The 27593-nt window shown below is 39.8% G+C and overlaps 1 protein-coding gene across 1 annotated transcript; it reads right to left on the minus strand.

The window, feature by feature from the left end:
• Positions 1-27516, minus strand: RNASET2 (ribonuclease T2). Its single transcript, XM_064509230.1, has 11 exons — positions 27358-27516; positions 26624-26713; positions 23801-23905; positions 21227-21293; positions 15086-15141; positions 14132-14189; positions 13134-13204; positions 7364-7477; positions 5032-5077; positions 4746-4820; positions 1-2335 (listed from the first exon to the last, which is right to left on the minus strand). Exons 3-11 carry the CDS (start codon positions 23887-23889, stop codon positions 2144-2146), a joined length of 768 nt encoding a protein of 255 aa, XP_064365300.1. The 5' UTR covers positions 23890-23905; positions 26624-26713; positions 27358-27516; the 3' UTR covers positions 1-2143.
• Between the last annotated feature and the right edge of the window lie 77 nt (positions 27517-27593).

Genomic DNA, 27593 nt, shown 5'->3' on the forward strand with positions numbered 1-27593 from the left:
TCATGTTTCTGACATTATATATAATTTTTATTAGCTTTGGAGCACTGACAATTTCTTAAACCATACCAGCACAGTTCCTGAATAAAGCAATCCAGTACTACTGCTCTTGGTTGGAAATAGATGTGCGATTATATTCAATATACACACAAACATACATACACACTGAAATTTTAGAAAGTGTTGTCTGCAAAGTTTCCCTCTTAGTATTAGAACATTACACATAATTATTAAAACTAACCCTGCAGAAACTATTGAATCATCACAACATTTCCAAAAGGCAACATATTTTTCCTGTTTCACTGCCTCTCCCTGAAACATGTCCAAAACAATACCAATAAGCAATAGATTATTTCTGGTCTTTGAGTCAACTTTGTGTGCTCAGAATGCATGCAGAGTTCCCACCGAGTTCAGCCGGAGCGCTACACACATAATCAACAGCAGGAGTCATCCTGTTATACTTTGCTGAAAAAAGATTTAACAGGGAAATTCAGCCTTACCATCCAGAATTCACACAAAAACACTTACCGGATTTAATATAATCAAACAGCCCTTGAAGCCAGTTCACCCAAAAATATGAGCCTAGTTAAACTACCAGTGAATTCATTGCTATATATGCCAGGTACCACGTTACATTCTCAGCCCTTTCCCTTCAAAATTCTCCATTTGTGACCAGTAAGATCAGTTTCAAATACTTCTAGTAAGACCCTAATAGTAGAGGGGGAAGAACAGGCTATTCCTGAACAACTGGGTTGATTTTAAAGGCTGGGTAGCATACTTTAAAAACAAATTATGTTAGCATATTCCCCCTCTTAGAAAGGAAGACAAATTTTGAAAGAGAATGCCCTCCTCCCCTGAAAGGCACGACAGAGTGCAGAACACACTCCTTTACTGTATTTCCTTTCTTCTTTTTTAAAGCAAGATCTCTGGGTTTCTAAAGAAAGGACTCAAAAAATTAACAGCATTCTGGAATGGCAAGGTAACAGAGCCTTAAATGAATGGTGGTACAGAGATAGTGGCAGCAGAAAATGAGAGTATATATGAATGGTTTCTAAAACCAAGACGGCACAGTAATTTTTGTTCCTAACACTGCATTTCATGTTTTTCCAGTAATATTTTTCTAACAGATGGTTCCTTGAGCCACAATTTCTTTGAGAGACAATTTGGGACACTTGCATCAACGCAGCTCTTCATAGTGGATGTTATCCAAATTTGGTGCCATTTGGAAACTTTTAGTTTTGTTGCACATAATTAATTATTATTGGATGGAGATGCACTATTGCCAATATTTGTACTTTTCACTGAAAATCTTGTAGTATTTACTGTTTTTCCCATAAAAAGCTGTTTCTTGGAACCAAGTGATTATGTGAAAATTTCATTTTTTTAAAATGGATTTCAGGCACTCACACCTATGTAGAAGTGCTAAATGCTCAAATGAGATGAAAAATTAAGAATAAATATCATGTTTCTAAGGCGTAATGTTATTTTCCTATACTATTATTTCATTCACTAAGAAGTTGTGAAAAAGTTGTCATTGGTCCTCAGTGACCTCTGGGTAAGAAAAGGTTTAATGCCTCAGAGGATGTGGCCTCCGTTCAGTACTTCTGGAGAGCAAGTTTACAGAAAGCAATGGGTATTGGGTTTGGAAAAGGACCTCCAGGCAGGTCTCGAAGTTCTCCTGTATAACAATATTTTTTTTCCCAAGAAATTCTCATCTCACCTCAGAGAGATGAGCATCCTTTCGGGACAAAGGATGACTTAATCCCCCGGTGCACTGGCAAAAAATAGAAGAAAGCGGCTAATGTGGCAGACTTAACTGCAAATGAAACTAAGAAGTCACAGCTCTCTTTTGAACATTGATTCAACTGTAAATGAGCCAAAAAAATCCAGACAAAACTGGAAATCAGATTCCAACTCCATCAATACCAGAACAACAATTCAAGACTTCGGCCCACATTTTGTTATCTGCTACAGTAGGCTGTTCTCCTTTAACAGAAAAAGGAGCACATTCTGCCTCCAGCAGAACTCCTCATAGCATGCCAGTGATAATGGACAGGTTTTGGTAATATTGCTAAGTCAAGACTGCTTTCTAAGGTGTAATGCTTAAAGGGCTTTTGTTTAAAAAGTTTTTCAAGCTCTTGTGGTTTCATTTGTGACTTTGGACCTGTGAAGGGTAGTAGGTAGGGAGAGTATCATCGCAGACAGACAACTCTCCTGTTCCAAGCTCCAAGTCAGCCTGCATCCGCTCGGATCCACCCGTCGATTCTGTGCAGTTTCTCAGCTCCAATTTTTTGGAGAAGCAGAATTCAATCTGGCCAATTGTTTGTGCTTTTTCACCCTAGAGACAAGAAGAATGAGATCAGCTTATGGAGAAGAAAACAGACTCATACTTCAGATATATTTGCCTTAGCTATAGTACACAGTAGTGCTTATTTGTAGGTTTGCCACTTGAAAAATGTGAGGGAGAAACAGGTAATAGAGGTATCCACTCTGAACAGCTTATAGCAAACACTTATTTTTAAGGAGCAAGCACACAAGGAAACACATTCCAACATCACAATTCAGTAACATTTTGGGGAATCTGACTAGTAAGTCTCACTATGAAATGTTGCGACACAGATTATTTTAGCATTTATCAAGTCTGCACAGTATTCAGAAGCTGTTCATCTTAATGATGAACTCCGGCTCAATTCTGGGAATATTAAAGGAAAAGTCTGATCTGGAAAGCCTCCTTTCACCAACCCTTCCATAGCAGGACGGGAATTAAGGCAAAGAAAATTCTCCAAAAAGGAGAAAGGAAAAGTTTTACAAAAGCTTTTACTGAGAAGAACACAAAAGCAGTCTGTCAAAAATAGCAGAGATGTCATTTTTGAACCGCAGGACAGATGAGGAAGAAAGACAGTGGCCACAAAAAAGAAAAGAAGGCATGGAAGCCATATGCAGGAAAGGAGATTATGAGAAAAGCCCAAAGAATGGATGAGTGTGATGAAGAAGTGCACGTGGAAAACATTCTTTTTGAAACAGCTAAGCAGGACAAAATCTATATACAAAAGAAAAGTAACAGTGGGGTTTTTCTGTTTATTTAAGAAACATAAAAACACAGCAAATGTGTAACATATTTCAGGCATCAGAGTTCCCCAATAAGGCAGTCTGCCACCTCAGGCAACTACGAGGCTGGATCTCTGAAAAGGGCCATCTTTAAATAATTAGAGTGTCCTCTTTCCTCTCCATCACTCATTAGTTTCAGCTGTTAAGCACAGGAGACTCAAACTGTTAAATTACTTTCACATAATTTGAACTGTATCCCGATTATACTAAAGGCAATGGTAGAACTACAGTGAATATAAACAGCTAAAATCTGGGCTTTGCATTAGCTCTGTATTTCTTCAATATCAAGAGAGAGGTGAGTGAGCAACTGACATTCAGCCCATATTCTTTTGGTGCTTAACTAATTTAAATATACATTTTGGATTAGTTTTAACCTATAATTCTTTTTCATGCAAAGCAACAGCTGAGCATAAAAGCCTCGGAGCATTGCTAAAGCAAATGAACTGACAACACGAGCTATCAAACACCAACAGCAACTGTATCTTGGCAAATTGTCATAAAACTGCCGTCTGTGTATTTACAATAACTCTGTGAAGTGTTTTGTAGTAAACCACTTTTATCAAGCTGAGACAATAAGGGGCCCCCTTGTAAGAGGAAGAGTTATTGTCTCTCTCTCTCTCTCTCTCTTTTTTTTTTTTTTTTTAAGACACCTTACTGAAACAGGAAAGTGAGCACTACACAGCCCACCCATGTAACTGTCTGGAGTATTACTGTATTTTGTCCCTTCAAAGACACTTTGGGTTCAGATATGTGGACCTGTATTTTTGGCAGTGGCGCACTGTCGCTGTGTACCACATTGTCCACTGCACTGTGACTCATAGCCCAATCACTGGCAAGGAAAGATAAAGGGAGATGGCAATTTTAGGTAATGTTCTTGGAAAGAAAAGACTACGGTCATCTTGAGCTACGCTGAAGCTCAAAATGCCTTTTTATATGTCTTCAGGTAGGGTTTTCTGATAAGAGCCTCAGAGACAAGCTTCTGAATCGCTTTTTATTTCTGAGGAATTCTATTCACTCAGTAACTTCTTCAAGCAAAATATATGAACCATTCCAAGTGAAGGAAAGACAACCATCACTTTGATGGGTAGTACATTTGTCAAGGCCTGCAGTCACAGGCTCCTTTCTAATCACAGCTGTTAGTCCTAGTAATTTCCTTTATGGTGATTAAGGTTTAGCAGGAGGAGCAGAGAGTACTTAACTACAGCATCACCTCTAGCCTGATCGTTACAGCATTCACCCAAAAGCTGCAAAAGAGATGCGGGTTTGCGTTTGAAATGAAGAAGGCTTTCAAATTCAGTCCTCCCATTTTCTGGGCCAGCATACTAACAACAAGGTTATTAGATGAAGAATGGGCACTTCCTTCATTAGTTGTATTTATGCATTAAAAAAAGGCTCTGGCAACAGCAACATAAGCTGAACTCAGTGATGCCAGTCCGTAGGCAACATTTTTATGAACTTGACTCTAGGAATTCAGCAATATCTAATTTGCAAAGAGCTATAAACACAAAGAATAGGCAGACCTAAGTTTCCACAGACTGAAGATCTGTTACTCTTTTTTTAGCTTTTGTTATTTGATAAACAAGGTTCATTTTTAAGAAAAGGGTTTCTTGTTACTGTTTTTTCTTTTAATTTTTTTTTACCTCTTCTGGAGGAAGACATTGGATCTTTAGTGTTACACCATAAAAACTTGTGAGAGCTTCTTTAATGGCCGTCATCTAAAAAATTAAAAAGCTGGATAAATTATGAAGTCACTAGCACCTCTTTCAACAATTCCCACATTTGTAAGTTAATAAAAAACTCTTAGATAAAGCACAACTCTAAAGAACTATACAATTAAAAGAGATCACTTCCTCTTTAGCAATTACTTGACTTCTGCTGAGAAAAGTACATACACATGATTTTGTTTTATAAAAGATTGTCTCTTACCTGGTAATATGTACTGCCTGGCTTTATCCCAGCTTTCAGGAGAGAACTGAAACAAAGATGAAACACTTTCCATGATTCCTGTATGCAAATATAACTTCGTAACCACTAGGTAAATGGACAGACTTAGTGAGAACTTGGCAAGCAGGACAATGAGGGAGAGCAAGGGAAGCTTGTTTTCCACCCTCTGCCAGGCCTAGGTGAGGCTCCCATTTCTGACAGGCCTCTTTGCCACCCTACTTAGCAGGGTCAGCCAGAACTCCCTACCCTACCTATCCAGAAGGGCTGGAAGAGGCAAGTCTTCAGACGTAGCTAGGGAGAGGAAAATACTGTTTTCATTTGTTGGCACTCAACAGAGCATTAGAAAGATCCAGGTAGGAGATACAGTTTAATCGCCTCCTATTCCCCCGAGCCATGCCCTTGTGCTCTGGCCATTGGAAAGGGACCGAGGAAGACGCATGAGGTGCTCTGTGCATCTTCATGCAGATCTTCATTCCATCTCCCTCAGGGGAGGCTTGCTGGGATGGGAGGCACACGGCACGCAGGAAGAGGTACATGGTATCTCGATCAGCATTATCAGTGCCATGGCAGAAACATTTTCATGGTCCCTTAGTAAGCATGTTTTTGAAGAGAAATATTGCTCACGTAAGAGAAATGAGGTAACTCTCCAGAATCTGTAGCCTACATTCCCCGTTTCTCTAGACCCGATCTTGAAGAAAGCACAAGCTTTAATATGCCAACAAGACTCAGGACCCAACAGGTGCTGAGTCTCCTTAAGTCCCAGCCTCTTCAGTAAGAACTAGGAATGTTCAGCACCTCTCAGGATTCAATGCAGTGAGTGCTAATAACGCTCAGCCCTTCCAAAGTCAGCTCCTGCACAGCGGAGATTTAACCCAGTTGACTAAAGGTCTATGTGTTTGTCATAGTCATTTGACACTGAATATGAGCAGGCCAGTAGATAGGATAGTGTTCTCGCATTCTTACAACAGCCTGTATGATGTCTTCTTTTTAATAACTTCTTTTTTGAAGACAATCTTTTGATCACTGTAATACCACCTTTGCTCATGAAAAAAATAAAAATGAAGTACAGTGAGAACATTAGCAATCTTTATTCTGTTCAGTGAAGAATAAATTAATTATGTTCATTTTTACAATGAAGAATGTGCTATGAGCAATTAACTTCAACATGTTTTCAGTCCCTATTCTTTTTCAGTGTTACATATGCTGATATAAAGAGTCACATAGTTGGTCACTGCACCATCTGTAAAATGTTTTAGTCACACCATCACAGCTACTTAGGCAATTGACTTATCAGACATTACTAATTTTAATAGTACATATGACTCTTAAGTGCTGTGCCTAGAAAAATCTGATCAAGATTCTACAAAAACATGATGGGGGATGGAATAAAGACATATTTCCTTTCCACATATGCAAAGTGAAAAAGACTTTGGTAAGACATTGCTTGAACAAGACAGTGATAGAACAGGAACTGGATTTTTTTTTTTTTTAACATACACAATTGTAGATAAATATGGAAAACCTATCTTCTCCTCCTCTTAGGTACTACCATCCTCTACAGAAAGCCAATTCCCGATCTACAAATCCAAGACCAACGTTTCCCTCAGCACCAAGCACTGATCAGGAAAGGACTCTTGGACTTTTGCATTCATTTGCAGTCTTAATGCATACACACAGTGCTTGGACACGCCACAACATGATCATCAAGTTTTTGTATCTGGAATTGCCAGTGCTTTGGAATCACAACGAAGAATCAGCCCCTAGGAAAAAGCAAGAATGCCACATTGCTGTTCCTTTGCACTTTTGAAAGGACGGCAGAGGGCTTTATGCACCAACTAAATTTTATCCTTCAGGCCATCCTCTCTTGTTAAATCTCAGCCTATTCTGGACTGTTCAGCACAGTTATGTATGCAGCTTGTTCTTTCCTTTGAACAGAGCACTGTCTTTTCTAAGTGTTTGGGCCACAATATGACTCAGAAGTTTGTGAGTATTGTCACTTAATTTAGAAGGCTACAGGTACTGGAGTTTTTTGTTAGTGAGATATATCTGATAAAGGCCCTCAAAATGTACTGGCTCACATTGTCTAAAAAGATGTTGCAAAGTATACTGCTTGCTCCCCAGGCTCCAAAGTAGCCAGAGATATGCTTGTCAGTGTCAGGCAACCCTACCTCCAAACTCCAGTACTAAAAATAATTTATGCTAATGCTCATTTCTCCTCTGCTGTCAGGTTTCTAGACTTGTTTTTTTAAGTTAGGTTGGAAACTTTTAGAAACTCATTGAAATAGGAAGCAGATCAAGGAGTTCATTTACACACCTGTTAAGATCAAGGTGTTGATAGAGTTCCAGGGCTTTACCAAAATACTTCTTCTGAGAATTAAGGATCTGAAGTGTGGCTGCGCAAGTTCCATGCTTCTCCCACTCATGTCTCCTATAGGCAGAGAGCAAAATTCATGTTTTAGAAAACATCATTTGCAGAGATATGGTCTGTGCAAGCTAGCCAATATGCTTCGATCAAGTAACTGAAAGGTTATTTATGTGGTAGGACATCTCACACAACGAACACTGCACGTGCAAAAAGCAAAACCAGAAAAGATCACTCCTACCATTTCAGTTATTTCAACACATTCATTTTTTCTAGTAGAAGTATTTTCCAAGAGATTTTAGACCTGCAAGGAGAGTAGAGAAGAAGCCTAAATCGTCCCTAGTTATGGTTTGTAATATCAGACTGAGATAATTCTTTCAAGAAAATAAGTCTTATTAAAAATATGAGTTGTCCTTGACAGTTGCATGAGAGAGACTGTTCAAATTAATGTCAGAATGGTGGAAGAGAAAGGAGAGAATGTTTCTATGGTTGGGATATTATTATGGGCCTGGAACATGCAGAATTGATTTTCTGTTTTGCAGTAAATGTTGTATATTTGTGCAAAAAGTCACCTAATTATAGTTCAGCTCTCCACCTGTAAAGGATAATATTCTTTTTTTCCCCCTCTATATCTTCAAAAGAAGACAGCTATCTTCTTAAGGCTGAAGACTGCAAGGTGAGGAGATAAGATAATGATGTGGAGTAAATTGTTACTTCATACTTAAGCTGACTAAGAGAACTTTGTGACACAAGAGCGTGACAGAACTTTATCAAGCCAAGAGGATTGTTCAGGTGCTTCTTTAGACTAAGTTAGTCCAAAATGTATCACTTTTTTGAGCTGTCTCCTTTTGAATCAGATTTTTTTTTAAATAGTTAAATGAAGGAATTTATGAAATAAATATGTATCACACTCATGTCATACAAAGTTCTCTTACTGTATTACTAAGATCTTTGGAGGTCAGAATGGTAAGAATTTGCCAAAAAAGTGCATATTTCTAACATTCGTTTCTATAATTTCCAGTGGAACTTTTACGCTAACTGAACTTTGAAGCACTGAAAATTTTACAGAACTGAAGAATCTGACCCTTATTTTGGGCAGATCAGTGAAACTGCACAAGCTGATAACACAGGACTGTTGCCTCAAGTCTCGCTTTTGCCCCTTGCTGTATCTAGGCAGGTCTGTTCTGAAGTCTTGCATCTATTGCACTATGAGATCTACTAATGCCACGGAACAGAGTGCAAAAGAAAACAATTCTTGCAAAATTATGACAGATATAAGCTCATATATGTCAAAAAAAAAAAAAAAAAAAAAAAAAAAACGAGGCAAAGCTCCAAAGATATTCCTATGAATTCTAAAGTCTACTGAAAGAATAAGCAGTATAATCTTTAATATGAACATCTGTTGTTTTGTTTCAGGGTTTTTTTCAGATTTTCATGAGTCACTGGTGTTAAATAGCTGTCAGCTCAGCAGACATGCACAAAAAGTTATTAACCAATCATAAACACCTGCCCCTACCAGGGCATTCCCTGACATTATGATGCCTCAATACTTTGCGGAGAAGCAAAGAAGCACCAGGCCAATTATTTTTCACCTGAAAGCGTGCCTCTGAGTTGTCCATTCATAACACTACTTTTGAACAGAAAATGAATAAAGCAACTGTAGGCCCAAGAAATCTGAAGAAGGGGAGAAGATGGGTTACTGGAAGATTTTCACTATACGTTCACAAATTCAGCCTTGTGAAGTGTTCTAATCCCGGCTGTATCAAATCTAATTTGAATCTGACTTCTTTGTTCAGGACATGAGCAGACATAAAACAGTTCTGACTGCAGCAGGTACCTGGTAGTCCTTTCAGCTTTATGTCACAGAGAACTAACAAAACTATGCAAAAAGTTTTAACTGGAGCACGTCTGATTCAAATGGAAGTGTATAATATATGTGCAGTGAATTGTCTACTGCCTGGAAAACTCCACTTTAAGTTGGCCAAACAGCAGATTTCCTGACAAGGTACTTGAAATCACTGACAAGAAAGGAGACTACAATTTTACAGAAGATGGAAGCTGTTTTAGAGGCAAATTTGGCAAGAGATATAGGACAGTTAGCTTGGACTAGAAGCAGACAACAGTCAAATCCAAAGGGCAACTGGAACAGCAAGAAGCTGGAGGCAAGGATTTGCATGTAGGATGCCAATGTATTTCAAAGATTATACGCATATGTGTGTGTAATCTAAGGATAAAACGTAGCGCCCGTCTTTTGCAGGCTTTTCACAATGCCTGTATTTAATTTTCCTGCTGTTTCCAGAAAGAAGGCAGACACAGAGGGCCACAGACCTGATGATGCTCTAGAAGCATGTTACTGCTGACATGCAACTGCTGTTGGAGAGGTTTGGTCCAGCTAGGACTAATTTCAGGGCCCAGGCAATGAGACTGTGGGGTTCCCAAAATGAAAAGACGCAGAGCTACCCACAGACAGTGTCAATGCTTCACCAGTTGCGGAAAGCCAAGAGCAGACACGGCCCAAGTTTTCAAATCAGTACTGTGAGCTTCCAGAATGGAAAGCTAATTCAGAGTCACTTCAAAACAATTACAGCAACTTCAAGATGACACTTCCTTTGACAGTGTGACTTGCTCTTTGCAGCAGAGCCAAAAAGCAGAGTGATGAATATGCACCCAATTCTGGCAATTAAGCACACGCATATGAAATTTCACCTTCACCTCTTCCACTTCAACGCAAACTGAAGTGGTTAGGAAATGGAGGAGCTGCAGGTTTCAGGGAAGAAGAAAAAGAACTTGTGTTCAGAAGTCAAAAGAATTAATGCCTCAGTGTTATTCAAGCCCTTCCTGTGGGCCAGAATAAGACAAGGTCATTTCACTTATGCCTCAGCTCATACTTGTGTGGATACAGAATATAGCTTGCTGTATTCAGAAAGACCATCCGCCCTTCTGTACCACTCATATTCATAATCAAGGCATTAGTGCCGAGCACATACGCTAATCAAGAACTTTGCTGGACGTTTCCCCTCCTTGTAGGACAAAGCACATTGGTAGGCATACAGGAGCAGAGCTTACCGCATTCGATTGGGTTCTACTGTGTAATTTGTCTAGCTCCATCATTTTCTCTACAGTACTGTTAAGAATAAATGCTATGCTTGCACTGCTCAAGGCTGAGTTCTACAAATGAAGTCTTAAGGGGCTGCAAAAATGCAAAGGAATGAAACTGGTACAGTTCAGCTCTGTGGAAAGGAAGCTGAAACTCAAAGATGTTTTGCTTCCTGTTGTGTACAGCAAGGACTGAGTTTCCCCAAGCACTAGGTCATGCAGATGCGGCAGAAAAAGTCGGAAGCATACCAGGTGGGTCTGAGGATTGCAGAAACCACCCAGCTTGAAAACTGGCTTATTATTAGGGTAGGAAGAAAGATCTGTAAACTTACAGTCATGCTACCCACAAAATACAGAGGATTAGGGACACCCAGCTGTCCTATAGGCTAGAGTCTGAGGATTCCCTCCACTAGATTGCACATGTAAGGTGATCCTGAAGGGAGTTCTCTTGATCTGAAATTTTGATATGGTCCAAAAGATTATTAATCTAAAACTTCTTTAAAAGAGATGCTTTCAGTTTATAAAGCACCCACATCCCCTTATCCTGTATTAATGCATTCTATTCTGTACAACTCAAACTCCTGGGTGGTGATTGTCACAGTCTGCATGTTAACAACGTGAACAGAGATACACAATTATTTTTACAGAGGCACCCACACCCATCCTAAAATCCCCAGAAAGTATTCCTCATCTCACCCATTGAGCCAGGATTACAGTTAGAGGTAAACCCAGGAAGAAACATACTCCATAATTATAACAGTCTTCGAAAAACCCTGTTGTGATATGCTATGATATTCAGTATCCATTTTGCTTGTCACTGCTTATGCTCTTTATCTGATTAGCATGTCTTTAGTCTACAGCAATGAAAATCTTATTAACCAGTTTTACTCACAGATTCTTATTTCTGTCACACTGGAATTTTAAAATAAAAAAGATGTTTTTTAAAAAATTAGAATTAAATAGAGTATTTTTAACTGAAATAAGAAGTACAACAGAATTTTATTGGCTTCGAGTTGGCTTAAGAGTTTTCATTTACAGAATCTGCAATTAGGGCTTTCAATTACAGTGTACTTTTCACCTTACTGAAAGGGACTGAATTACTTTGTCAATCAAAGTATTAGTTACAGTGTTATAATCTATTTTGTATTGCTTTTATACTAATTATATTTCCAGGTATTGAAACAAATGCTGTTAGCTAGCCTTGAACTGAAAAGAAAAAGAGTTTGATTGCATTTGCTTATACCTGCTGTCTATCAAAATATCTCCATTAGTAAAACAAGGACTGCTATGCACATATTTCAGATGAAATCACTTGTTTTCAGGAACAGGGGATCACAGCATGAGCAGTGCTAGTTCTAGGAGATACTTTTCTTATTCTAACTCCAGGAGCAATTTAAATTGGTGCAAACTGGTGCTACCACTGAAAGAGGCAGTCATGCTCTCCCTGGCACAGAGAGAGAGTACAGTGCAAGAATAAAGGAGTGGAGGGAAAAGTACCTGCAAGTGCTTTTGATGGGATTACAGGTTTAGGCTGTCATAAGGCACTTCTGGAACTAGGTTAAGACTCTGAGGACTAGGACCTTTTGCAGAGTGAAGACAAGACTAAAAGAGACAGCCTTCAGACTCCCTTCAAGGTTTTTCGCAGTGATACAGGGAGGAAATAGTTATCTGAAGAAAAGCTCCCCAGGCACTGAATTAACTGAATAGCTGGGATAGTTTTAGATATTACTGCCCCTAGCTATACACTCTGCTTATTATCTTATGTTACTGCTTTCACAGTAGCTTTGGAAGAACAAATTGCATGTCCATACCTTGGCTGATGCCAGCTTGCAAGGCAGCAAATGAACTTGAACTGCCACTTCTTTTAGTTTAAAATAATGCACTCAAACTGAGGCTGGTGCAAACACAAGTAATACCCACTACTTGCTTCTCTTCAGTCCAAGTATCCAATTGCTCAAAAAGAAAGAGAAGCTTGGAGAAGAAGGAAAATAGGACTGCTGTCAGGAGAGATCAAAATCTCCTTCTCCCTCCCCATGAGCGTGGCAAGCTGATCTCTAGACAAATGCCCGCTTGATCTGGGTTTAGGCTGCTAGAAAAATAAATGGTAAGGGAGAAAGCCTGCAGAAAAGTAGCCAGGACCATCCAATCCCTCTTATTTTTCCACTCCTTCCTTTGCGAGGGAGCCCAAAAGAAGTTTCCAAAGGCCAGTAGCACAGTGAAGCTGTGTAAAGAGGCTAAAAAGCTGTTCTTGCAGCTAGCTGTGACATCCCAGGAGCCCTTCTGCCATTCAGATTTAAATGTCAGCAGCAGCTGCTGCTTCTCCCTGGGGGCAAAGAGAACACATTCTCTCCCTCTCTCCAAGTTCCACTTCTCAAAAAGCTCTGCAATAGCCTCCTGTTGAACAGCTGTTTTTCGCAAGCATTCTAGCAAGAACAGTTTCGTTTTGTTTTTTTTAATAAGACTGAGAAGGCAAGAGGTGCTGCTCTTAGTGGTGTCCAGGAGGCTGCTTCTCAGGCATATGCTCCTCTCTGGATAAGTGTACACATCCCACCTGAAGAATTCCTGACTCATATACACTTTTCGTAAAGCAATACGCAAAATACCGTGTAGTTTTGTTTGAACTCACCAGAAGTGGGTGCAGTTCTGAGATGAATGAAGGACATCAGGCCAATAGCATCTCATGTCTGACATAAGATCCTAAAAATAACAAAAATAAGGAAAAGCACCTGCAGAGCTGAAAAGCTATTTCTTACACAATCTACATAAATCAATATATTTTTTAAAACAGAAGTCTTGTCTTCCGACGTCCCTGACAGAGACATTTACTGACAGAAAAAGATGCCCTTTCCCTGTAATATTCTGAAAATGCTGTTGTTGGAGGTGATAGGCAGGTGCAAACACCTAAATATCTGAAACAATGTATTAAAATACTGATCCCCTGCCTCCTTCAACTGTCTGGCAGAAATTGTGCAATCATGGAGCTTTTCACATTTGTAGGCTCAACTCTCACATCTCTGTTTATAAAACAGCCGAATAAAATAATTCTTCCTTTTTATTTTATAAGACGACAATGCACTGCAGTTTTCGCTTTTCCTCTCTTTCTTATCTGTGCCTATGCTTGGAGATATTGGAGAGGACTTTCATTTCTCTTAGCAGCCCCAGCAGAGGAAAACGGCTTAAAACAGCTGATGCTCAGTAACAGCCCTGGAAGAAGACACATACAAAACATACTCAACTATGTCCTATTTTACAAGTTCTGGCTTTCCAGCAGAAAATGATTTGCAAAGAACATGAATTAACTGTAACCTCTTTTTGGCAGGTGCTTGTTATCACTGGAGATCCACAGCCTATGTTCTCTAGATTTTTTCAGCAGAAAGTGGCTGAACATGTCAAACCGCATGTCTACAAAATCAAGTATGAAGGGCTGCCAATCATCATAGGCACTGCAGGCTTCAAGTAATACCAGAAGCACATACTGAATGTTTGGAGTCTTGAAAAGAACAAAGCTGTCAGTAAACTGCTTTAAGAGTGATACATTATGAGTTACAGATTTTGCATACAGGATGTGCAAAAGTAACTGCATTCATCCCTACTTGGTATGACTGTTTTGATTTAAATAAATACCTTAATCTCAGTGACATTGAAGTGCCATGTCCTATTACATTCTTCACCTCTGTTAGGCCTAGGGAAGAAAAATAAAAGTAAAAAAAAAGATGTCTTGCAACTCACTAATGGTACATGACAATGTATCATCAGCCTAAATTTTAAACATGCAGGATTATAACTGGAAATTTGATTTTAAAAAAAGCAAGAAACCTATCAGCATCTACAGTGTTTTATGAGTAAAAATTCAAGACATTAATCACAGCCAGAATGTTCCCCAAAGAACAGAGGCTTTGTTAGGCCCTCCAACGCCTCACATCCCCTGCAAAGGATGTACAGGGGACAGTAATGATATGGAAGGGGGTTGCACACAGTGTCACTACTGAAGGTAACCTCCCCAACCACTGTACCATATGGCAACTCTGCAAGTCTCACCTAAACACCACTGAAATCCAGCTGTAATGCTGCTCACCCTTCCAGGGCACAGAGCTCACCAACCTCCTCTACTGAGTTTTTCCCCTTATTTGTGATTATGAAAACCTTCAAACTGCTGCCATTCATACCAGTTCCTGAAAGCAAATATATTTTTCTTATGTTTTTACAATATTTGTGCTGAGTTAACACTCTTAAAGCCACAGGCAGTCATGAGACACTAACAAGGAGAGAAAGAAAGAGGACAAAAAAACACTTCCCTTTGTTTGACAACATCAGTGGTTTTATAGAGATGTATAAGCAAAATGCTTATGTGGCAATAGGATTTTAGTAGCTCAGTGAGTCATGAGATATACAGGAAGGTATTTCAGTTTTATAACAAAACATAGGTTTTGATTTCCAACAAAATGAGGGCTTTTGTTTCAAGTAATAATAAGATAAAACAGATTGATTGAGCCCTCAACGGAAAAAGCATTAGATATCCTGGTGCAAAACTTCATTTTTTGTTTTCCAAGTTGAAATAAAAGCACTCTATGATCATACCATAGTCCATGGATCGTCCAGTACTCTGGAGGGTCCTGACAATCATTAGCACTCATCTGTGGAAAACAAGAATACAGAGTATTTGTTGTGTGTGTTCCGGGAGAATGGTTTAATGACAAAATAAGAGCTCAAGGTACCAGTGAAAAATGAGAGCTCTGACTTGCCCCAGAATTGGGGAACTCCAGTTACTCAAAGCTGCCACGGATTGCCCCACTTGCTTGAGATCAACTGGCGCTGAGGTTTTGAAGCAGATTAAGTGAATACCAGAAAACGTTCTGCCTGAGCAGGGTAAAAATAAGACAAAGGACAGGTTCTGCATTAATAGAAGGTAGCCTGATCCACACTACACAAATGGATTTAAATCTACATTTATCCTGTGATATTCTGCCTGCCAGTGTTCAGTATTTTCCTCAGCATCAAACCTTTCCAAGGAGTCCAGAGCTATCAAAGTCAATGTATTTTAATGCATCAAAAAACTGTAATATTAGACAAGCACAAAACCATCTGTAAAAGTCCAGGAGTATTTTGTTATTGTATTATAAAGGGAAAGAGTTACAGAAGGAAAAAAACAAGATGAGATAGGTACTACAGTTCATATCAAATAGGTTGCTTACTCCAAGCAAAAGGGTTAGAATGTATTTTTTAAGATTTTGACTTGAGGGAGGAGGGAAGAGAGCAAGGAGAAAAGAATACATATGCTCCCACCAAAAAAAAAGCCTCCAGATAAAACTTTTGATAATGCAGGAAAAGCAGCCTACATATCAACTGCTCTTTAGATTAGACTACATATTCCCAACTACACAAAAGAAATTCTATGCTCACATGTCACAGAATACCATCACAGTATTTTCCCCCAATTATTCTGTTTAGTAATTACAGCTTTTTTAAATCAATACTTTACCCGTTAAATAACAACCTCCTCAGGCTTTCCTTCCCCAAAACACCAGCTTTGCATTTCACCTCCTGTCTTAATTATGTCACCATGCGTTTTATGCAAGGTCAGAGCAAGAGCGTAGAGAAGAGCAGAGAGAGACCCCTAATCTCACTAATTGCCTTTCACATGCCACAGGCCAGTGGCAGCCAAACCACAAACTCCAAAAAGCCTTCCTTGCTCTGCACCTCTCCCTTCCTCCCCCCTCTCGTCACCTACGCGCTCCAGTAAAGAGAAGCAATTGAACCCAGCACTGGCTTCATTCCTGGAAGGTTTTCAGCAAACACGCACAGCAAACACCTTAATGTTGCTCCTGTCATGACACAAGCTTTGCGGAGCTGAAAGAGTTATCTAGGGCAACCTAGAGCACATTAATAGCCAGCGACGACTTCATCATCCCCTGAGCTACGGCCTGACAGCTAACCAGCTTGGTCTGCCGAGGCTGGGAGCAAGCACAGTGTCATCATGCTCCCTGGGTCATCCTAAACACACTGCTCGGACAAGCTCTGGCAAACCCCACATCCTCCTTTCAAATTTTAGCACTAGTGTTTTTCCAGTGTTCTTGCCAAATCAATATTGTAAAATGAGCAAACATCAGTCTGGCAAGCCAGGTAGTCCTCCTGTTTCTGAAAAAACAGGTAATTGCTGAAGGATTACTTCAACCTCAGGCAAACGTTGACTTGAAATGGAGTTATAAATGCGTATTTTAAAGTGGGCATTGGGCCCCAGAGGTTCTTCCCTATTTGGGTTAATTTGAACACAAGGAATATTGTTTTCTCCCATTTTAAAGCAATATGATAATCAGCCCAATCCAAACAAGTTGCATATGATCTGTAACGCCGAACAAAGCACCAGCGGCCCTTGGCAGCACCCACCTCCCACGCTGAGAGAAAATGCTGCAGCTGAGAGGTGAGCCTACCTGTACTGGCAGGACCTTGGCTGAACAGTTGCTGTCAGAAGCTTGGCAGCTCCTTCCCCTGCTCAAATGCTAACAGCGAAATTGCATCAAATTATCACGGAAGCAGAACTGTGCAAGTTCTGAATTCCTTGGGATGGCAGCGGTACTGGATCACACACAGATATCCAAAAATGTTTAAATAAAATGTCAGCTTCTGTGAAGTGAGATATTTAACCCTGCTTTGCCTTTCCCCCACCCTGTTTAAGTAGGCTGTTTAAAGAACAAATTTAAGTGTTACTTTGTAATGAAACATTGCAATTGCTATGGAAAATCCTTTCTTTTGAAGCTGAGAAGCGGATTCCCCTCTTGAGTTCCCCTCTCCCAAACATTCTGCAGTTCTTCCCTCTCCTCCACACCCTTCCCTTGGGTTGAAACTAATCACTGACTGAATGGCTCAAGTTTAGAAACACTGATGAAAAAATTTTGGAAAGATGGAAATAAAACAAATTCATTTTTTGTTGAACACTTTTCTCTAGCACAAGCTGAAAAGCAAAAACCTTTCACGTGTTTATCATGACGCAAGACAACAAAGACCCACAAAAATATCTAAAACAGAGCTCATTCATAGGGAAGTTGGTTTCATTGGACCACAGACGATAAAACTGGAGACAGAAGTATTCACACTAGATAATTCACACTGGAAATAGAAATTAGGTCTTCGTCTTTACTGAGTAACATGGCTTCTTATGGGAACTAGGTTTGAAAGTACTTTCTTGCTTCATGCTGATAGAGTGCCCTCAGCACAGTCTTCTAGCAAACAAACGTTTGATGGGAATACTTACAAGGACAACAAAGATAACATATTGTCTCTCATTTAATAAAAGGTTAAAGAAGAGACTAAGAGTTATCTTAGGAGTTACATTAGCATTTAGAAAAGAGTTTTTTTCTTTCATTCCAAAGCAGTGTATGTCAAGAACTGGACTCACTTAAAAATAGCTGGGTTTGCATACAGCTAAGAAAGCAATAAAGTATCCTATTATAAGGAACTTTTTGCTAGATGAGAATATTGTATTGCCCTCACTGTAGTCCCTTTAATTCTTTCTGTATTATGTCACTACTTCTATTTTTATCAATATAAAACAAAGCAGTGTTCTATTCTTCCTTTAAGACTTCACTGTGAAACTATTACCAGAGCCTGAAATTAGGAGAATCCTTGATCTCATAAAAAATAAAATAATCTGCGGCCTAACACTACATTCAAACTTGAACAGGGGTTGTTCTGTTCACCTGGCTATTCTGTTGTCCTTTCCTTGATTCTTCCATTTGACCAGCACCTACATGCAGCACAGAGCAGACCGCAGCAGGGCTTACAACCCATTTCTTTATCATCCTTCCCATTCCCACCAGAGCAGGAACTGAATAGCCTACACACTTGCACCTGATCTTCCCCATCTCACACACCTACTGTATTCCTGCAAGAAGCACCTACAGAAGATTTTCTCTTTTTACAATCTCCAAGACACAAAAACTGCAATAATAAAATTTCCCCTTTATTGATTTTTGAATTCAAGATCTTCACAACTCCAAGAGGAAGAAAAGTCCCTCTTCTTGCCCTTGAGTCATTACTCCTTCTGTCTAACAGGATTCACATTCATTTGTGACCAGAAAGTTCAAGTTTGACTCTGCCAAAGTATTTTTCATTTCTATCAGATACGAAATTGTTGGGGAAAGTGGACAAGGTGAGGCAGTTCTATCCTCCTACCTCATGTAAAGAGTTATCATTCATATAAAAACTCCACAAAGGCCAACTAATGGGACATTAACAAAAAATTAATCACATGAAATTTAATAAATTTGCACTACAAGCACACTATATTAAGAGGTTGTTAAACTCTTCCACGCTCAGTTCACAGACCTCAAATGATGATGTCTTTTACAATGACATAGTCACTTTAGTTCAGTTATAAGATACTGAAATTTATAATTACTTACACGATGAGGAAAAGCATCTCTCCCTCCTTTACTCTTTTACTGTAGAAGCCAGCAGTTTAAGTCCTAGAATTATCGCATTTATGATGCTCACTATCCAAGTCTTGTTTTAATAGGTTAGTTTAGAAGATATGATTATAAAACATATACTTTCCAGTTTAACTGTGCAGAACACAGTAGCTAATTAAAAAAAAAAACAAACAGCGGAACACAATTGCTTATAGCTTAAAGTATAGGAAGAACTTCTAGATGTATATTCTCAAATTTCTGGCATGTGAACTATGCCCACTAATTTTAAAAAAATGAAGTTATATTTCTTTTCCTTCGAAAGCCTGAAAATCTTTTCCCACACACACATATCCAAAACAGTTAGGAATTAAGATGTAGGTCATCCACACACCTACCAAGAGCACAGTATGCAGCAAACTGCCCAGTACATAATCAGATTCCCTTATGCAGGAAGTATAAACACTAGTAAGTACCTGCATAAAACAGTTCACCAAAGCAGGGTTTTGTAGTTTCCTTCACTCAGCTATTTTTCCTTTCAACCTGGTCAGCAGTTTTAAACTGAAGAATGATGTTTAAAGTATTTTCTCATTGAAATGAAATAGCGATCATACATAAATCATACATAAATACAATGAAGATGCAGAAGAATCTACATATTAAAAAAAAAAAAAAAAAGCCCATAGCTGAATTTGGGAACTCCTCTTAAGTTAATATGCAACGTTAACAAATAGAAAGCTGGTACAGCAGTAGAGCTGAAAAATCTGTTTGTGTGACTCTGATATGAAAGGTTACAAAAAAATCACTTCACATGATACTAATTTCTGTTTTTCTCCACCCATTTGGAATGTTTCTGTCCATCTTCTACTACAGAATATCATAAGGAATTCACATAAAGTGTAAGAAAATCTACATTTTTTGATACTTGATATGTTCACTCCTGCACTGCAGTGTCTTCACTTTAAGCTCATAAAGGTTATTTGTCCATCTATCAACAGCACCGCCCTAGAATTAAGAGTAGTAGCCAGTACTAATATATCACAAGAAAAAGTTTTTCTGTGATAGTTTGCCTCTCTTATTCATGTAAGCAGGGGTTTGCCACTGCTTTTGACTCTGAATGCCCAATTATGCTAGGCAAAACAAATTTCAGAACATCAGCAACTCGGCCAGTCTGTAACAGTGATGTTGGCTCAATGCAAAATCAGACACAAAGTGCATCAAATCTCCCTTCCTCCCCCTCAAAAACAAAACAAAAAGACAGAACAGTGGCTGCTCCTTGGCCTCAACTAGTCATTCATCTCTGAGTTTGTTCTTGAACACTCCCCACACATTTAGCTAATGCAAAGCATGCCCACTTCTCCACAAAAATTGTTAGTAATATGTAAGTTTTGCTGTTACTGCTTTTATACATAGTTCCAGAAAAAGGAATCAGAAATAAAGAAGTACCTATAGCCCCAAAGTAAGACTTTAATATTATAAATAGATAAACTTAAACATCCAAGAAGTAGGATCTTTTGGCTACAGGCAGCAAGCATTTGCCCAAGACTGAAGCTTCTCTTTATTACCTACAGGATCCTTCATCCTTGTGTCAGTAAATCTGATCACATTTTCTTTTTTAAGGTACAGAATATTTTTAACTTAGCTGGTTTCAAGTATTCAAGGCAAGTATTTCCTGCATAAGAGAAAAGTTTTACTTATCAGATGGTAATAGGTATTTATCAGCAAAAGGAACATAAGAACTGCATCTCTTAGCTGTGCTTGACAGTATGTTGGATTCATTTTGAGGATTTTTTTTTCACCCCCAGATGCAGAAGTGCTCAAAGACACCTGCCAGAACAGCTTCAGGTCTCTTTTTTTTTTTCCTGATTATACCCATATTTGATAAGTTATCATTAAAACTCTGGAGCCAACATTACATAGCTAAACCCAATTGTGCACCAGACTGTTCATCTACTAGTCTGCTGTCTTCAATCAGGCAAGGCACACGTCTCCTAGCACAGTCTGGCCAAAGTCTAGGTCTAAGGAGACATCAAAAAACACTTAACAAGCAATTAAGGCTTATTATACAGTATGGCCTGCATTGACTACTATATCCATAACAGGCCACGACCCTGTGTTGTTTATTGCTACCCTAGAGTGTTGGGGAAAGTTGCATAAAGTTGGACTAAGATTAACCAATGCCTTTATAAAGATATAAGGGTGTAAGCAGTATTAAACACGTAATGGGCTTTGTTCATTCTTTTTTCAAGCATTTTTCGCTCAATTTTCAAAGCTCCCTTTGTCAGGATAAAGGAAAAACAAAAGACAAAAATCTCACCTTACATACAGTCACTGGCCAATGATGAGCAAGATACAGCTTTTCCCAGGCATGGGGGTGACTGTCACTGGAGAAAGAAAAATAAATCTATTTTTCTCAAGCATTTCAAAAAGAATGCCACCTCCAGCTAGCAGCACAATACTTACTTCTATAAACACATTGATTTTAGAGTTGGTTACTGTTTATAGTTTCTACTGCGGTATTTGAGAATTAAAAGCACAGCAGGAACAAACCATAACAAAGCACAGAAACAAGCAACATATTTAGAAACTTGCAAATACCCCCTTATTATTAAACAAATTTCCCTTCTAGCATCTTTTCTCCATATGTTTGCTGCTTCTTAAAATATGGAAAAAGTATTGTTCTGTTTTATATTTAGGAGAGTGTTTACTGGCAAGCTCTTATAACAATAGAAAAGATGTCTTTGTTTAGTATGCCAAGAATCTTTTAATTCTGCTTGATAAGTATATCTGCTGAAAAGAAAGTATACAGCATTCTTGGAACTGTAAGTACTCCTAAACAGAGACTGCAAACAAGCAAAAGCAACGTAGTTGACACTGCAGGAGCTGCAATTTGATCAGACGAGTGTCACCAGCCTTCCGGGCTGAAAAAATTAAACAAAGTAAAATGCAGGGCGCCAAGCAAACAAACCTCAAAAAACGCTTAGTTTATGATTTCACAGATATTTACTGCAAACACTGTATTTTTAAACACTTAAAGTAAGTAATTTTAAAATATTTAATAATCAAAATGTGACACAGTTTTACGGTTATCTGAAAAAAAACTAAAGAAGGAATATCCTGTATTTTATAAGAACACAGGTGCTTCAAAGCCTCTTAGAATAAAGTTGTGTATAATTCACAGAGGCATCACTACCATCTTATCATTATGCAGGGCTAAAAGTTTAAAAATTTTGTTTAAGAGTATGGGAATCCTAAATCATGTCTTTGTCACTTCCGCAGAGGCATCTTCATTTTCCAACAGTTCTGAGCAGTCTTAATCTGGATATACTAGAAGTGGAGAAAAAAAACTGTTGCTTCATAAAGTACAATACACGTACTAAGCTAGTAAGCAACCACATTAAGTAATTAAATAGAACTGCAAGTGTAACCTAATCAACAATAACAAAACCAGAACTTGCTGAAGCTGACAGCACTATGTACAGAATTGTCAGGAAGCTAGTAACCAAGCGGTCACATGTCCTTTTAGTACCTAGCAGAGGTTTAATAAAAAATAAAAAACCACTCACACAATCATATGAGAAAGCTAATTATCCCTCAACTTCAGCTAGGAATAGTCTCAAGTTACATCACATTTCAGTCCTTTCTCTGGTTTTGCTAATTTGCAATGGCCATGTTGTATCATAACCACTCGCATTTATCTGTGATTTTTAAATAATTTAGCTAAACACGTCTGGAACAAAATCAGGCATAGCCCCAACGAAAACCAATAACACTTCTAACTGATCTTTACTGCTGTTGTAGAAATCTGAATAGAAGAATTCCATAACATTATATAGCAGTTAATTTCCTTGCTTTAAAAATGTCCTTGATTAAAACAAACAAACAAAAAAGTCACATTTTCCTAGGTCACACTTTACTGGCTAAAGATAGAACAGAAAAAGGATTTAGGTTACCAAAAGAAAGTAAGTTTTAGGATCTTAAGCTCGTAACTGTCATCCAAGGGAAGGCATGTTGAACACCTGTCCAGCTTCAGGGATATCTCCCTTTTTTTGACCTGAGAGTTATCCTGCCTGTGCGGTTTAGCACTGTGCCTCTACAGCAGCCTCTGCACCAAGACAGCCAGGCCATAGACAAACCCCTGGGGATCCAAAAAACCTCAACGAAGCATCCAAATCACCAAAAGGTTGTATTTTACCCATTATGCAAAGTTCAGCACAGATCTGAGCACCCTTAGCTATTTTCTTGCCAAAGCATGGAAGGAAGGAGAAATGTTTATCTCCTAAAATAATCCAATGGGCATCTCAGCATTCAGCAGGAAAGGGTGGGATGTAGAGCCTGGGTTGCCCCGTGGCCCAGTGGCATTCAAGCCCATGTCTTGCCAAGTGCAGCAACCACCAACAGGCTACCCAGTACTGATCCAGCCATAGTTGGGATGCTGTAGAGGAAGGAATGTAAAATTAGAGATACTGAGGAAACAGCAACCAAAAAGAAGTATGGGTATACAGCGTAACAGTCCGCACAATTCATGCCAGAGGGATGATTCCAGGTTTCTATCATTTCTCTCTGAATTATTTCTGATTTTTGTCCAGTTACCACACTGTGAGTCTGAATGATCCATCTAAAGCAAGACCATAAAATCTGTAAATTCAACAGACAATTTAAGTTTCACTCTTCTTTCATGCCTTTTCTTAGGCATGAACACCTCCTTTCCTCCTCCAGCAATGCAGGTGCATCATTTTACGAGTCCCTAAGGAAGGGATAACACACAGAAAACAGAACATAATAGAGCAAGGATTACTCTGATTAAAAATTCAGCTACGATACAAAAATCTGTGCTCTGCATTTAAGAATAGCCAAGATGCCAGAGACTTCTTTCGAAGTTGTAACTTACCTCAGAAGGAATTTCTCCGAAGTACACCCACAACACAACACCATAGAAAAACAACCCAGAATCCAATAGTGCAGCTTAGCAGGCTTCATTTTGTTAACCAAGTAGCTATAAAAAGGTGTTAAAAAACAAAAACAAAGAAACCTGTTAGTCATCCAACGTACTAAATTGCAGATTTTAAAAACCAGAGAAGGACGACGAGCCTCTCAGAAACAACAGGCACTATCAACTCTACAGTGGATTTAAAACCATGAATTAAATGAGGATCTCCTCCAACGTTGTGCCTCATTTGTGACTTACATATTTATTTTCATACTCTTCAATAAATAGTGATACATACATTTTCTATGTAACCACACTTTATGTAATACAACACTCCACTTGTGGTCAGCTCAAGTGCCCAAAGTGATTCATTAAAGAAACTTTGAATTTAACATTGAATATTCATCTTGGATTCACCAAGGTTAGTATTAGAAACCCATTGGAACAGAAGTATCATGTCCACAGATGCAACTCTCTAAATTTAAGTCAGCTCTCAGACCGAGGTCAAAAAAAATTGCTGCTAGAAACAGATTAATTTCTGTCCTTGTCCTACACCTCTATGAAAAAACATGTGCCTGCCTGGCATACCTAATACTTTATGAACTTGAGAAGTCGAGCGAAGGAAAAACAGATCAACTTCACTTTCACTAACAGCACTTTCACTTCACCCCTCCTGCACAGACAGACCACAGCACTTCAAAGTTAACTTCCTAGATGCCAGAAATAGAAGTGCACACACAGATTTACATATAATTGTTTATGGTTCACCAAACCTTCTTTCCAACTTTCCCATTTTGAGAGATATGACAAGAAAGCCCCACAAAATGCCCTGCAAGAAGACACACTGTGTGTAAGTTGTGCCCCAAATACCTTTCACCTCCAAAAGCTATCCAACCCCTTAAGACTGCTTGCTGCACGACTAACGTCCCTTTTTCCGTGCAGGTTTCTAAATCAACCCTATCTTATAATAGCCAAATGAAGCCTGTACTGACACCAATAAAGGCCTTCCTGATTCAGCCATAATGGCTAACTTTACCAAATTCAGTGTTATTCTGATCCACAGGTCATTATAAGCACAAGTCCATTTTCCATGCCAGCATGGGGCTTCGGGCCAGCTTTGCATGCCCTCCCCGAAGGCGCTTGACGACTGTAGCACTGCTCCCTCACTGCAGAAGGACACCGAGGGCAGACCCCCAGCTTTCATATTCACAGTGTGTCAAAACTCAAATAGCGGTGAGGAGGTTGGGACTTCACAACTGCAATAGCTAACTCGCTAGATTTCATAAAATCTGTTGATGAACTGTGCAGGAACTACAGCTGTTACCTCTTCTTCTGTTTCATTTACATCTACACAATTTGTAATAGATATATGATCAAGCAAAACAGCTTGGCCTATTATAAGATCTAATATTACTAGATAGGTCTTAGTTGATAACTTCTCATTTTCTGATCTACCTTCTTCAAAAAGCTCTGAAAAATTTCCACTAAGCATGCAAGACAAGCACAAGTTTCAAATAATTCAGAGCACGCTATTTCGTATACAAAACTGATCAATAATACAAAATTAATCCTCAGCAAAGCCAGATAAGCAAGACATGCATCTCATATTGAAGAAATTGTTATATTCCCATAATGTACAAAACCTCACAACTAACTGCATGGTATCCAATTTCCCCAGGCATTCTGCATTTAAAGTGATGTTGAGTCTCATCACTTGAACAGTAGTGATTAACAAAGTGATATTGAGCTGTACAGACCTTGTTTATGATTTCATCAACTGTTATTTTCGACTGATAACCAACCAAGCAGAACTTTTTATTTCTGCATGACATTTTATCTACCCAAGATAAAAATGTCCAGAGATGTAAGGAGTCTCTACATAAGATCCTGTCCTATCTTCAGAAAGCACATTTTTTCAGATGGCAGCAAGTATCACTTAAATGACCATAGGTCATAAAGACTTCAGAAGAGAAGTCATCAAAAAGGCTACATTGTAGAAGGGTCTAGAGAAAACATCTTAAGGAAGTAGGTTACAGAAGGAAGATAAGCCAGCAAGCATTACGACATCCCTTTTGCAAATTGGTGTGACTTAAGATGGCATGCATGAAGAAACAGGATTTTTCCAGAGACTGAGTTGCAATAAAAAATAAAAGCAATTATCTCCTTGTCTCATTGGACTCCTATTTTTAGTCAGATGTCAAATAACGACCAGAAAAAAAAAGAAGCGGCTTCAAAAATGCTGTTATCAGATCAACAAAACGTACTGTTTTATTTTGCATATTGCCCTGCCTGCTTAACGTGGACAAAAGGGACAGTGAGCAGATCTGGCATTCCCTGACCTGTAACTCTCACATGATAACAAATGACGTTTCTCTGCTGATATGTTGATACATAAACTCCCTCTAGAGTTTTAGCTAACAAGACTCTAGGGGAAACCCTGGAGCAAATAACAGTTATCATCACGCACTGCTTGAGACACCTAAATTAACCTTTTACTAATCTGTGAAATTGCCAGCAGTAGGGGGAAAGTACCCCAATCCCCCAGGCAGTTAGTTTGGCATCTAAATGCACAAAAACAAACATGCAGGTTTTGGTGCTACCTCCAACAAGGCAGCATACACCACCTCCATCCCAACACGTTAGAAAGCCAAGTTAAAAACTGTGCGTCAGAAGTATTAATTCAGTTTGTAACAACGCTCTTTGCTCAAGCAACTTTAACCGCCATAACCCATCCTAGGCTAACCACTCTCTGCAAGCCGGGGTGCTACTTAAGGTGCTACTTACTTAGAGAAGTTTTTAAATTTTTCAGACGCAACACTCTCCTCCACGGTTGCTGGTTTTTAGCAGAAGTTTCTCACGGCTTTTCCTCGCAAGCTACAAATCAAAGCAGAACTTGTGTGAGTGTGGTTTTGGCACTAGCCAAAAGGGCACAAGCTGATGTGTTCAGCTCTTGCACTGACTTCCTGGCAACTGTTGCGCAGGGCTGCACCTTGCGTCCCTCACAGACCCACTGACTGCTCCACTTTTAGCACAGTGCTGTGGGGACACTGTAAAGCGCTCATTCCACAGCGAAAATCATCATATTTTATTGCAAAGCTGTTTTTGTAAGTTGTAAAAACGCAGCGCAGCAGGGAACATCTCAAATAGGAATGAGAACAAGCGACGGAAGGATACCAAAACTGCTGCCTTTGGGGCTGTCAAGTTTACTAAGGAGAAAGCAGTTTTCTCCAACTCTGGGAGATACGATTTCCTTGAAAAGTGAGGGAGCAAAAATATCATGCAGCGTCTGAGGCGGGCAGCGCACTGAAACACAGCTCCGCTGATGAGAAATAAACACGCCGCCGTGTGAGCCCTTCAGCCCCGCTCCCGCGACCGCCACCCGACGCGTGCGGCCCAGCAGCCCCGCCGAGGGCGACGGCCCGGCAGGCTCGCACGGGGACCCCGCCGCTTTGCTCCGCCGGCTCCGCCTCGCCCCGGCCCCCGCAGCGGCTCTGCCGGCGCGCACCGCCGCGCGTTACCTTCCCCGCCGCCTCCCGTCACCCTCCGCCGGCGGCTGCGCGGGACGCCCGGGGCCGAGCGGCGCCTCGCCACGGCAGGGCCTGCTCGGGCAGGGGGCACGGGGCGGCCCGCGGCCAGCTCGGCCCCGCCGCCCGCCCCAGGGGCGGCCCGGGGCGGGGCAGCGCCGCGGCCCCGCCGCTTCCGCCGGAGCCGCCGCGGCCTCAGGCGGGTACGCGGGCCCGGCGGGCGTTGTTGG

The sequence above is a fragment of the Dromaius novaehollandiae genome, chromosome 3, assembly GCF_036370855.1.
Source record: "Dromaius novaehollandiae isolate bDroNov1 chromosome 3, bDroNov1.hap1, whole genome shotgun sequence".
Taxonomy (NCBI): Eukaryota; Metazoa; Chordata; class Aves; order Casuariiformes; family Dromaiidae; genus Dromaius; species Dromaius novaehollandiae.

Excerpts from the sequence above, each read along its gene's own strand:
- RNASET2 (XM_064509230.1), bottom strand. The coding sequence starts at position 23,889 with ATGAAGCCTGCTAAGCTGCACTATTGGATTCTGGGTTGTTTTTCTATG. Across the intron at positions 21,294-23,800 it reads TCGGAGAAATTCCTTCTGAG|TGACAGTCACCCCCATGCCT; the intron begins GTAAGTTACAAC and ends TTCTTTCTCCAG. Across the intron at positions 15,142-21,226 it reads GGCCAGTGACTGTATGTAAG|ATGAGTGCTAATGATTGTCA; the intron begins GTGAGATTTTTG and ends TGTTTTCCACAG.